Below are 13,790 nucleotides of genomic sequence, written 5' to 3'. Positions count from 1 at the left end.
GGGAGACAACTTTATTATTTATTAGTTCTTAAAAAGTTTCTTAAATCTTTTAATGTTTTACTAGTGACGTCTTATTGTTGTTTTAATGTCTTTTGTTTTATGGTGTAAAGCACATTGGTATGCTGCTGGCTCTTTTAATGTGCTATATAAATAAAGCTGACATTGACATTTAGTTTTTAAAGTTTGAATTTGTATGAGTTTGTTAGTTGAGACTAAACTAGGTTTAAGGAGAGAATAGGTCGGACGCCAGTATAGGTTTCTATTGTGGAGTTACTGGAAGATTAATACAATCCATGTATGATCTTTGTGTTGTCTACTTCTTGTGTTCATACCAGTTTTTTTTCCCCATCTTCAGTCCCCAGCGGGTGAACTGGTTTAAGGTGGACGATGACGTTCCGTCCCACGCCGTCATCACCGGCAGGGATCTTTACATCGAGAACCTAAACAAGTCCTACAACGGCACCTACCGCTGCGTGGCAGCCAACTCAGTGGGGGAGTCCTATGATGACTACATCCTCTACGTCTATGGTATGTTCAGCAAACACTCGCCCACTCCTCTACCCATAAACCCTCAACGCCCACTGGGACCCATTTACTTTTAAAAGTTTTATTACGGCACCTTTGTCCCGCCACGATCTGCAAGGTCGATCATAAAACAGTGGGACAACTTAATATGTTGGCTGACGATTGATTTACAAGGTTTGTAAAATGGTATTACTGCTGCTCATTACTTTCAACTTTAGCATATTAAAGCTTTAAAACACTGAGTTACCACGTGTGCGCTACGATACTGATTGTCGTCAACATTATGGGACCAACGTTAGCAGCCTGTCACCACAGTTCATCAGAACAGGCGAGTCCTGGAGCTGCATGAGCAACAGCTTCAATAGAAAGTCCAACATACTGTGAAACCTTTAATAAGCCGTCAGGCTCTTTACAACTGCTCGTACTCAACACCTGAAGCTCGTACTTTTGGAAATTAATACATAGTTTAAATTTAAAGGTCATGTTTTTAGAGGCAAATGTAGAATTTATAGACAGCAGGTGTCAGGCCTGAGGAAGAATGAGATGTGTGCAGGAAATAGAAACGTCCATCAAAGTGCAAAACTATTCCAGAAATGTCAATATTTGATAAAGTATAAATCAGCAAGAAAAAGAAAACAGGCCGACCATTAAGCAAAACCATGGCACAGATAGGAAAGACATGCATGCAAGTAGTGTAGCCTAATCAGAGGATGAGGCACACCTGAGTGGAAACAGAAGGAAGCCTATAAATCAGTCTGTGTTTACACACATTCTAACATTACAGGGTGTATTAACACAAACAGGGACATAGAATGATCCACAGACAAGAAATCAACTCAATACAAACCAACAGATAGAATATCATGAAATACCAACTGCAAGATGAACTAAGGCAAATAAAAGTCCAACTGAGGAAGTAACCAATGAAGCTGCGACCATTAACTAGTCTAATTATAGACAGTAGCTAAACAGGAGGTGCATTATACAAAGGGAACATGGAATAGAATTAGCCTTTATTGTGCATGGTGGTTCAAGGAACTTCCACATGTTCCGTCCACATCACTGCACTTTATTAAAAATGATAGATATTACCAAATGCATGTATGCACACATATTAGGGGTTGAACAGACTCGTTGACTAGTAGGCTTTAGTGTTGTCTCGCGAATCTGTCTCCGTGATGTCGACTAGTTGCAGTACCTGACTTTTGCTCAAGATGGCGGTGCAACACAGCAAACAAGGGTTCGAGTACCCCAACAGGGCAAGGCAGCACAACATCAAGCGTTTCTCCTCAAACTGCAGCTGGTAGGCAGATACTACGGCTAATATACATGCTAACGTTAGCTGTAGTGGTAACATTTATGTGTATTAAGCAGATGTGGAAAACATCAGCAGCTCCGTTAGAACTGTCGCCACCTGCGGTCACAGAGTTTTTCTGGTTTTGGCACAACACAATCACTCGGCACGGCTTCGGCTCTTGGTGATGTCATCGACTAGTCGACTCGACTAGTATGCGCATAGAGGCGACCTTTAAAATTATGTAGTCGATCAACCCCTAATACATATACAAGATTTGAAAAATTGTAGGTTGAGAGATTTAAAATGAAGAGGAAAAATAAAATTTTGACTGTTAAAATTTTTGTAATTCTAGAAAAAAGTTTTACAAATTTGAAGCTTATACATTTTCCTGGTTCTGGTATTATTATTATTATTATTATTATTATTAATAGGCAACATTTGAGAATTAGAGTATGTTTTGTATGTTTAGTTTTAAAAACTTCACATTTTATAAATAAACAAGATACTTCAATAATTTGGGTAAGAATGTTTAGAAATAGAGCTTGATATATTAGTTCCTTAAAAGATCTCGACAAACACTCTCCGACAGCATCCTCACACGCTGGATTAGTTGTTGTTTTCTGCCAGTAAACAGATGTAAACCGTTGGTAGATTTATAATCATTTCTTTCCTAAAATCAAGCTGTTAATAATGAGCTTCTATCTGGTGAAGGGGCTAATGTGTGCGTCTTGGAGGCAGTTCATCTCTGCAGCCTCCATGTTGATCTAACACCGCCTCTCCTCCCTTTTAACATCCTCATAAGCATTATCTCAACACGCTTTTACGCCGTTACTACCAATAACATTGCCTCTCCTGAGCAGAGCATTACAGTCTAATGTGCTCGTTTTCCTCTGACCTAAACGACTTAACCATCACTTCTGCAGACCAAAGCCTGCCCAAAAAAAAAAAAAAAAAACATCCGCCGGCCGTTTTTAGAGGGAATTAGCAAAGCGATGAGGCTCATTTTCAACTCCCTGCTCGGAGGCAAGGAGGGTTTGATGTGATGGAAACCAGCTGAAAGGCTGTTATTTACAGCAGAGATAGTTGCTGTGTGCTGATGATGAGAGCGATAAACCAACAGAGGTAGCGGCACACAGTGCCACCTGCTACATGACAGCTGGTAAACTATGCTAATACGGCGCTGTCGCTCGCCTCTTTGTGTTCAACATAGTTTCCAGTGCTCACATTTAATAATACCAATCATTACGAGCTGTGATTGACAAGAAGAGACTCCTTATTGCTATTAGTATTAAATCTGAGTGTGTGTGTGTTTCAACATGTTGAATGGATCACCTGACAATGATGATGATTCCTTGTGCATTTATGCCTGCATGGCAATGTATTCATATTTGTTGGCTATTCCAAAACCTTGTGTGTGTGCGATTGTGAGTGTGTGTGTGTGTGTGTGTTAATTATAAGCCATTGTGCTTTCTGCGCAGCTAGTTTTAGAAGATTTTGTAGCCGAGATATGTTGTCGGTTCACTGAGCCACTAAAGTGCAGCATCTGGTTGACAGCTGCAATTGAACTTGAGTAATTTGTCACGCTGGGGTTGAAGAGAGGCTGTCCAATCCCTGAAACCTTCCTGTCACAACAGGTCCACTCTGACAGCCTCTCTCCACAGTGAAGGAACAACCAACGGAAAGCTCCATGTTGCTGGGATGGATGGTGCAGGTCCTTTTTATTTGCGCTGCACTGTTTAAATGTCATGATGATTTTCCATCAGGGTTTGGTTCAAATACACAAACAATAAGTACGTTCATTATCCATGCCTCAGATATATGTCAAATTTGTTATATTTGTCTGGGAAAAGGAGAAGGCTATATATCAGACATATAGACTGTATTTTGGCCGTCAAATTTTGTGTGGCCCCGTTAAAAATACACAAAATAATTCCAAAAAGAAATAAAAACAAGAACGAAAACACATGAAATGACTCCAGAAACACACAACAAACAGTATTGCCCAAAATGACTCCAAAATCATACAAAACAAGAACAAAAATACTGAAAATGAGAACGAAATAATACAAAATGAGAACGAAATAATACAAAATGCATAAAATACATACAAAATGAGAGTAAAAATAACACAAAATGATGCCAAAAACATACAGAACAAGAACAAAAATAGATAACCAAAAACACACCAAATTTTAACAAAAATGCACAAAACCACAGCATGACAATAAAAAAACACACACAAAATAAGAAGAAAAATACAGAAGATTACTCCATAAAAACTACAGAAAATGCACAAAATGGCTTGAGAAAAACCCAAACATGAGATAAAAATGTCAACAAAATGACAAGATGACAGCAAAAATTGCACAAAATTATTCAAAACAACAAAAAAACAGACTAAACTGATATTTATTTCTATAATGCTCAGATTGGTCGTTTTTCTAAATACTGACATGACGATTGATAATGTGGCCCTCGGATTAGATAATAACATTTTGTGGCCCAATCTAATAAAAAGTTGCCCATCTCTGTTATACTGTATATTAGGAAAATTAAAAATAAATAAATAAATAAAATGGTAACGCAGAAATGCCTAAAAGTAACTGGGAAAAAAAGAAGGTAACTCATCAGTAAATGCTAGATATTATCCTCATAATACAAAATGATCACAGTATATGTGGGATGTTCAACAGCATCACACATAAATGGATTATTTATCGTATTGCTTCATACTCTGATTAATGACAGCAAAATGTAGAAGATTTGATGTTCTGTTCTCTCTTTAAGCCTCTGACTCACAGTTCTACACACGTGTTGTCAGTGTTGTTGTATTTGTGGCAGGCATTGTGTACATCTGTCCCGAACAACAAAACCTGCATGGTGAGAGCTGCACGTTGCCCCTTTGTCATCCACCCACACCTCCCTCTGCAGAGAGAAACACAAAGACAAACATGATAATGCAACATGTGGGCATCTAAAAAGCCCTGCAAAAGGAGAAAAAAAAAACACACACACTCACAAATACCAGCCACCATTAAGCCCACAGAAGACCTCCATCCTTTTAGAGCCATTCTTTTGATGACTTTGATGTGTCCGTGGGCCCCATGCAGCTAATGTCGACGACTGTAATTCAGCAGCAAATCGTGCCGAACGTTTGCCTCGCTAATGGGAAGACGGGATGTTGCGGCTGAACTGCGAGAGCCCGATTCTCACATTATGATCCAGACACGGTCACACAAACACACCATCAGCTGCTCCCACGCCGTCACGGCAACAGAAAAAACACACCTCTGAAGCCAACTATGGACGTAGGTCGAAGCAGTGCCTCAGTCTGACTCTGAACAGCGTAATTAGACGTTTGTTAGGTTGGTATGTTTTTAAATACATTTTAATGCAGTAATGGTATGAATCTGTAATGTGATGGTGCACATTTAAATATATCCAGCTACCAGGGTTGGGGTCAATTACATTTTTCAATTATCCATGTTCAATTTTGATTACAGTGATTGGCATTTTTTCCAATTACAATTAAATGACAATAATTTTTATCCTCAGAAAGTCAATTGCAATTATGTTCTCAAATACTAAAGTTTAATTACAATTGATCACAATTACTGAGCCTGAAATAAAAAAACCTAATAAAAGTGAATATTTCTCTCATGTCAGCATCTCTTATAATAACGGGTCCTAAATCAGCTGTAAAATACACTAAGAACAAATATTTATCGTCTAATTTCTTTCCTATGTATGGGTTACCTTGTTAGCCTTCTTAATCAATAAAAATATAGGTTTTAATATTTTTGGTGTGGGCGTCTGAGACTTTTTTGTGTGCGAATATAGCGCTCAATTTCATTTTTTTTAAATGGTAAATGATATGAAAAACATTTTAATAATTAACTACATATGTGTAGAACTGTAACATGGTTCCCCAGTTTTGTGTTAAGTTATAATTGACAATTTTTATGGAATTTTTATGGCAATTACAATTACAAAGTCATTTATCGAAACTCATTTATGACCAGTGTTTGGAATAACGGCGTTAGGTAACGTCAGTAACAAGGTAATCTAAGTAATTACTTTTTACGCCGTTACAACGCCGTTAACGTTGCTGAACGTTAAATGCGGTGCGTAACTAAGTAGTGAGTAACTATAACTAATTACTTTTTTAAAGTAACTTTCCCAACATTGGTTGACAGCAACAGATTTTTAAAATTACACTTTCAATTATATTTATGCCATAATTGTATTTAATTATCAATTACGCGATTACAATTATGATTGACCCCAACCCTGCCAGTATGTGTAAATAAAGTGTGCATTAAAGATGAGTAACTTAAAGTCACTGTAGCTCCACATCACTACCGCCAAAACAAAAGCAGCTGTAGCCACGTCCACTCTCAGCCATTTGACTCCTGAGAATGGAAACCCTAAGTGATGGAGAGTGCCGCGCGTTGGGCTGACACTAACTACGTTAACGGCGCGGAAGAGGAGTTCTGTGGCGCTCCCAACTCGCGCCCCCTCTCTCGCTCCTCCCTTCTGGGTTTTACTTTCACAGCTGTGTGAGACCAAGCACCGAGAGGTTTTTTAAGTTGTTTACAGGGTGCTGCCTATACGCCATAACTGAGTTCTCCTCCTCTGTGCTCTCTCGCCAACGCGCAACTTTACTGCACACCAGCAGCGTTTGCGGTGACCCGTGTGCCCATGCACTTTCCGCTTCTCTTCCATTAGAGTGGATCAGAGTGTTTCAGAAAATCGTTCCTATTTCTTGAGGTTTCCTTAAACACATCTTCCAGATTGTTCATAAACATCCCATTTAAACTGCATGCAGTCATAGTTCAGCTGTGACTCTGAGTGGAGTTAAAATAGTGGTGGAAAATGTTCTCATAGGGTAAAAAAAAATCAACTGAAATACCAAAATAATCTTTGTGGTTGAATTATTACTCACACTGCTCTAAAAGCATTTATACCCATTGATCAGAGATAGTCTTCTTATCAAAGCATCTTTTTGTTGTCGTTTGGTTTTCTTTTTAAGCCATTTTGCATATTTTTTGGATATCTGTGCATTTTTTTGTATGTAAATTTGTCTATTTTTGTTTTAATTTTGTCTCCTTTCGTTCTTGTTTTTATTTTTGCTCTTATTATGTGGGTTTGTGGAGCTATTTAGTGGATTTGTGTTGGGCCGCCAGTTACCCATGTCTGCCATAAAGGCTTAGTGTCTGATTACTGATTATTCTCCAAATAAAATTTGGCCAAGATCAACTGGGTAAACACCCCACAACTTCTTGTTTAACACCAATCTGTGTTCTCTGGGCTTGGGTACACACACACACACACACACACGCCTCCTAACCATAGCCTGACGTTGTGTAGTTTACTCGTCTTGCTGCAGCCTTGTAGTAGCACCTAGCATGTGTTAAAGGCCACTTTTTTCCACTGAATACAAATGTATTTGGGTTTGAAGTAGTGCTGATTGATTGATCCTGGTCTAACTCTCAACATTTTAGTCAAAGTATTTCAGTTTGACATATTTTGTTATAAAATGTCAGAGTGACTGCCCTCTATGGATATTATAATAGATTTTTGCTATTGGCTGAGAACAAGATCATGTGATGTTTTGGGAACATCTTGCGTCACAAACAAGCACTGTTAGCCCCGCCCCTTTTATAAAAACTAGCACCTGTGAGCTCTACAATCTGTGCTGAGTAGGTCGGATTGAGAGAAGAGTGAATAGAGAGGTATATTGAGTAATGACAAGCTGGTTAACATAGCATAGATTTTTCATTAGAGATTTTATAGTATATACTGGGCGTGCCTTAACTGCTCCAGGAGCCCCGCCCATAATCAAGGCATTTTTTGTATTTCCCTCCTACTGGCAGGTCAGGAGAAAGCAGAGGTTTAGTTACTATTTGTTACTCCATTTGTTCTAAGAACTCTAAAAACATAGTATTTGAGGTTTATTTTCCCAAACTCGCCTGTTTTCCAGAGTTTTAGCCAACTCTACACAAACAGGCTGATTTGCGGCCTACTTATGCATATTCATGAGTGGGCGTGTCTATAGACGGGACACTGACTTCCTCCTAACGCATTGGGCACTTAGGGCCAGAGGATGGCCCGCCCTCCTCCCACCCACTCCGTAGCAGAGCTCATGCTGCTTTATAAACACGAGACAGAGCGTGGGGGCGGGGCGTTCGCCGGTACATACATAGACTGTAGAAAATACATACATAGCACTGCGCGAAGGACGCTGAAATGCTCACCTTCGTGGGCGTGTCTGTTTACATGTCAATCACGGCAGAGAGCTTCCTGGAGGCGCGGCTTCTCCAACTCAGTGCCGCATCAAATTCGTCATCAAAGTGGGAACGCGTCATCAAATTGGAGCGATGTGTTTGGGCTCACCCTGCAGTAAGAAAGGAGCAAATCACCCTCTAACTAACGATTGAGGGAATCAATGAAAAAAACACTTTGGGCATGTGTATGAAGCCCATATAGCACTTTATGATGTTTAAAGCACAGAAAAGTCAATTTCAAATAACATGGGCCCTTTACGTTCAATTAGTTATTTTGCGGTGCTATGGCAGTAACAATATGGTTTGTGCATTATGGCATCATAAAGCAGATTATTGTTTGAAACAATGCTGAAACAAGTGAGGCTGTATCAAACTATGATAACTGGGTGGAGCACTGCAGCACATCATTCTAGTGGCAGAAAAAACAGCTGGAGATCAATACATTAATATATATGTAAAGAGAGAGTTTGAGAGTGAGATTGGTGTTTTTTTTTTAAAGGAATACCTGTATTACCAGTGTATACACAGGGCTCAGGGTTGGAGTAAATATTGTTTTTCCTTTACATTATGGAACAATGTATTGTTTTTTTTTTCCACAAAATATATTGTAAGTGATGTGTTTTTCTTACTCGTGCTTCAAGATAGCGGTGGTATTGTCAGGTGGAATTACTCTGTTGTCTATCTTACTGGGCTCCGACGTGGAGTTCTTTAACTTGTCGTCTTGAGCTGGAATGATTTCTGTCAGGTGTCTTCTTCAGGGTCTCCCGCCGTCAAATTCCTCAGACCAGAAACACAGATTCATAAGCCTGATCGGTAAACAAGGCCCGGTGACTCAGTGGGAGGGGAATCACATTCTGCCTGTCGCATCTGAAAGTCAATGAGCTCCTGTGTTCTTTGATACATTTCACTGGCTATGCACGGATGAGGGGAAGAGACGTAGACGGTAAAGTGAGGCGATCTCGCCCGTCGATTTGAATCTTTTTTGTTATGCTAAGTTTTTAATGAGTTGCTGACTCTGATGATCCCAAACATCTGTTGGACCATAACAGTTCATGAAGGGATGAATCCAATTAGACAGCACCCCCACCCCACCACCAAGCCAGACTCTTTTGGCTCACGAGCACGTGTGAAATGGCCAACTTCCTTATCTCATCTCTGTCTGCTTTTGTCTGCACATTGGTCTGTTCACCACTTTGGATATTTAAGGTTATTTTTTTTTTTTTTTTTGTTTTCAAATAAAAGATCTGTTGATAAATTTCAAAACATGACAAGTCTGATGGCAAATCTGTGTTATCCAAACAACTTTCTTCTTCAATCCGAAAAGCGCCAATTCCTGCAGGCTTACATTGCCGCCTGTCTTTTTCTTTTCTTTTTCTTTTTTTTTTTCAAAGACTTGACTCGCTTTTTAGAAACACATGAAGCAAGCATTTTGAAGAAGGAAAACAAACAAGAACAAATTTCTCTATTTTTCTCTGAACAACTGCCTTTGGCTACAAGAATATCTACCCTCAGGGAAGACGATGAAACTCTGGGATGTTTGCATCTTCAGCTGGTGCTGACCTAACTTTTTTAAAAGGTACCTGTAGGGAAAAGAGCATATATGATACTAGAGTTTGAGTCAGGTAACTTTCTTTAAAAGTCCTTGTAGAAGAGTCAGAAAACTGAAGTTGTGCTGTTGCAATTTTGGTGTCAATTGAACATAGATTGTGGGAGGAGATAGAGTTTAATGAGTGATGGACCCAATAAGTTCCAATAGATTTACATTTACAAAAAAAAAAATCAGTATTGGGGCTACAATGAGGAAGTTGCTCATATAATTGATTCATTGTGAATTTTCCAAATTTTAAACTCTAAAGCCACCTTTTGAACTATTCATCTGTTTTTGCAGCTTAGGCAACCTGGCATGTGACTTGACTTTTTGTGCAAAATGTGTTGATTATACATTGGATTTATGATTTCCTCCTCTTCCTCTTCCTCCTCATCCGAAGAAGAACATTGAGGATAACAATAGTTTCCCAGCAGCTTCGGCCTTCTGGCCTCAATCAAACCTGTTACAATACCCACGTTTACATGGGAGCTTGAATTCCTCTTTAAAGCAGAATAAAAGTTAATTCTTCTTTAACCTGACCTTGTAAACACATAATTCCTAATGCTAATTTAATTTGGAATTAAGTCAATTCCAAATTAAGTGGCTGGTTTTTTTCCATTTTTAATTCCGAATTAGATAATTCCTCTTTCTTGTAAACACTTAACTTGGTTAAAGCTGTTTCAAGTTAATTCGGATCGTTTTGCGCTTGCGCAACTTGCGGTGCTGGTGATGACATAATCCAAGATGGAGGCGGCCCAGACTCTAGCCTAGACTATTTAATAAGAGCCTTAAAAGACATGGATATAATGAAAAGAATGGATGGACGGAGGCATAAACATGCAGTCTTACACACGGACACACAGTCTTATTAAACACACATAGACCTCGGTAAAAAGAACAAGCTTCACCGGGCGGCTGGCACTAGGACCCTGAGGCGGAGTAAATGTGTCACCGTACAGCATGTACAGGCTGTTATATCACCAAGTTTATCATTTTACCAGTTCTTAGAGCTACTGTCTTTACCAAGGAGCAAATATTTATTCCTGATGATTGTTTTCCAGACATTTACTGGGCTTTGATTAGTTCCTATTTCTCTTCCGCTTCGCGAACCAAACTGAAACCATGTGTTATTGTTGAGCTGCAGCTTCAAAACTACAATCAAAATAAAAGTAAAACAGTTCTCATGCGGTCTTTTGTGTCACAGCCGACAATAATAAGGTTTGTTGTGTGTTTTTCCTGATAGACGTGATGTGTCATGTTCACCCCCTGTCCAATCAGAGCCTTCTCAACCCCCAGACCTAAAGCGGAATTATCTAAAGCCGAATAAACTGGTTTTCCATATAAACCTCAGTTCGGGAATTACTATTTCCATGTAAACATGAAGCAGAACACTTTAATTCCAAATGATTTAATTCGAAATAAATAATTCCAAATTAAAAAAAAAAAACCATCATGTAACCGTGGCCAATAATGACTGATCTGGACTTAACAGGCTGTGAAAACTGAAAGCACTAAAAGTGTGTGTTATGTATTAATTCACTCACGATGCCACCATTACATCTTTTGTAATAAAAATACAATCTTAACCTTATGTAAAAAGAAGAATGTTTTTTTTTACATGAACATTATTTTCAATGTTTGTTGATATTCATAGTCATTACTGCGGATTGATAGAACAGGCATTAAAACCTTTGTGTGGAATCAAAGGAAACCCCTAAAACGAGCAGGATTGTGGCTGCAGAGGAAGTGGATTGCCCACTCCTAACATAGGAAGTAAAGCCAGGCCAGTTTGACACATGCAGTGGCGAATGGGATCATATGCCCCACTAAAATAGATCACGTTCATTAGAGCAGATGATTATGGACTTTTGCTGACATGGGTTTAGTTCCTAAGGGAGGTGTTGACAGTAATAGGTGGAAGACGTCATCCTCCCCAGCTGTAAACATTCACATTTAACCACAGATACCATCCATTTCCCCAGTTTTTTTTCCCATCTTGTAATAAAGACAAAAAACATTCATCAGTATACGAAAGTAGGCAAGCTAGAATGTAAGCATATAGCACATTTCCTGAAGCTTTATGATGAGTACTCTGTCTCCTCTCAGTCATTCTAACAGCAGCCCGAGTCGTTTGGAATTGCAAGTGTTTGCTTGGGGATGTGCACTATCCACAGGCAACGAAAATAACTGCCATTTTGACATTCTGTCAGCCAACAGTAAAAGCCTGTTTTATAGGTATCACAATTTGCCCAAATAACACCTCCTGTCACGCACCATCGCATAAAAAGTGGGGGGAATAAAAGACTAAACAGCTTCCGCTGTTGCTAAAACCATCACTTTCTCCTTTCCTCTGACTTACCATCTTTTTTTTTTGTTCATCTGGGTGTATACATTTTCTTCCTCCTTATCGTCAACTGAAAAACACATCTCTTTTTTTTTTTTCTGTTCACCTGCACTTTATAATAACCCCAACAGGTTTCTCAGTCCATTCCCGGGCAGTCTGGACAGCCTGCAAGGCCCAAACATTGCTGCTGGGGCTTCATATCAGTGCAGCTCAACCACTTCAACAAGGAAAATGTCACTATGATATCTCCCCCTGGTCTTTGTCGAGGCGGGGAGTCTAACCCAGCTAATGACATAAAGAGAGTAAAGCTGTGGGAGGAAAAATGGACTATGTGTGCTCTACAAGCCTGTCTTGGTGCTACTTTCTATGTGTTGTCTTTCCGTTTTTGTCGTCTGCCATTCATCCTTTCATTAATTCATACATCAAACTTCAGCTTTTGTAAAGCTCATCGGCGTCTTTGTTCTCTCCACCTCAGAGAAATTCCGAATGCGCCGACACATTTGTTTGTCAGCCCGACTCGCTGCATAACAATGACAGCAGAAGTACGACACCGGCGCGTGTTGCTCATTAGACGTTTAATCACTTCTAACAACGTGCGCTCGTTGCCATTGTCGTGTTGCTCACTTCCTGAATAGACATAAAAGAGATGACTTCCAGACAAGATCTTTGTTCATCTTGGTGCATGTGTGTGTGGGCTGAGATGATGTGCTGCAGTGTCAATGTAGCGTTAACGCTATTTAATGCTCTGCCATCCCGATAATTCATCAAAAGGTCCGCAGCAGATCTTTAACTGGCGCACAGTGACAGCCTGCGAGACACCGCTCGTACATCAAACAATGCCTGCGCCGCCTCACTGTGACTTTACTTTATTTTCATTGGCTTTTTTTTTTTTTGCTTTATACTCATTGTTTCCCCCCCCCTTCCTGTGTTTGTTGTGTGTCCGTCTATCCAGATGCTCCCACCACTACCCCTAAACCCACCACAGCCACCACCTCCACCACCATCATCACCACCACCATCTCTTACCCTGAAGCTGGTCAAGGTACAGTATCACCTGCAGAAAGCCGCTTAATTGTCTTTTTTTTGTGATTAGCAGCTAATTGTCCTTTTTTCTGCCTATATACTGTATTTATTTATACGTGTGTGTCATATATGTTTCATACTGCTGCTCTGACAACCGCCCACCCCCCCACATGTCACCATCCCTACTCCCAGGTTGGTGTACACTGCCCATTATTATTAATATTACGCTGACCATTATATATACTGTATAAATATATATTAGTGCTGTGCTTTTGGAGAATAACACGAAGGTCAAAAATTGTATATATTGTATAAATCGTGTGTAGTTTAGTTCAGTAGTTCTCAAACTTTTTGACTCAAGAAGGCCTTCCCCCTTTTCTTTTTTTTCTTTCTGAATCCAAGTACGCCCTTTGTCCGACTACAACATTTTGCCATAATAACACACGTTTTAAACGCTCATTTTTTATAAATACAATTGTTTAAGATTGTGTGTTGTTTTAATTTAGAAAAAAAAAAATTAATTACAAAATTTTAAAAAACTATTTACATTTTTCATAAAGTTCAGGCAACCCCATTTTAACCCCCCCCCCATTGGGTTCCCAACCCCAAGGTTGAAAAACACAGATTTAGTATCTCCTAAATAGATTTATTTCTATAGTGTTTCATCGCTTACCCCTAGGGATACACGTACCACCATTTGAGAAACACTGGTTTAGTCAACTCTTA

The 13,790-nt window shown here is 39.4% G+C and overlaps 1 protein-coding gene across 6 annotated transcripts in view; it reads left to right on the top strand.

Annotated features, from left to right (window-relative positions):
• The window catches only part of cadm1a (cell adhesion molecule 1a), a 540,780-nt gene that overhangs the window by 482,899 nt on the left and 44,091 nt on the right, over positions 1-13,790 (top strand). For 4 of the 6 annotated variants that reach the window (XM_028466274.1, XM_028466270.1, XM_028466271.1 and 1 more), the window contains 2 exons: positions 356-528; positions 12,994-13,083. In XM_028466274.1, coding sequence (XP_028322075.1) covers positions 356-528; positions 12,994-13,083 — 263 coding nt within the window. The remainder of the gene's footprint in view (positions 1-355; positions 529-12,993; positions 13,084-13,790) is intronic. The other 2 variants (XM_028466273.1, XM_028466272.1) reach the window with 1 other exon arrangement.

This window comes from Gouania willdenowi, chromosome 14, assembly GCF_900634775.1.
Source record: "Gouania willdenowi chromosome 14, fGouWil2.1, whole genome shotgun sequence".
NCBI lineage: Eukaryota > Metazoa > Chordata > Actinopteri > Blenniiformes > Gobiesocidae > Gouania > Gouania willdenowi.
Note: the sequence above shows the minus strand (reverse complement) of the source record. Positions and strands in the feature narration are given on the sequence as shown.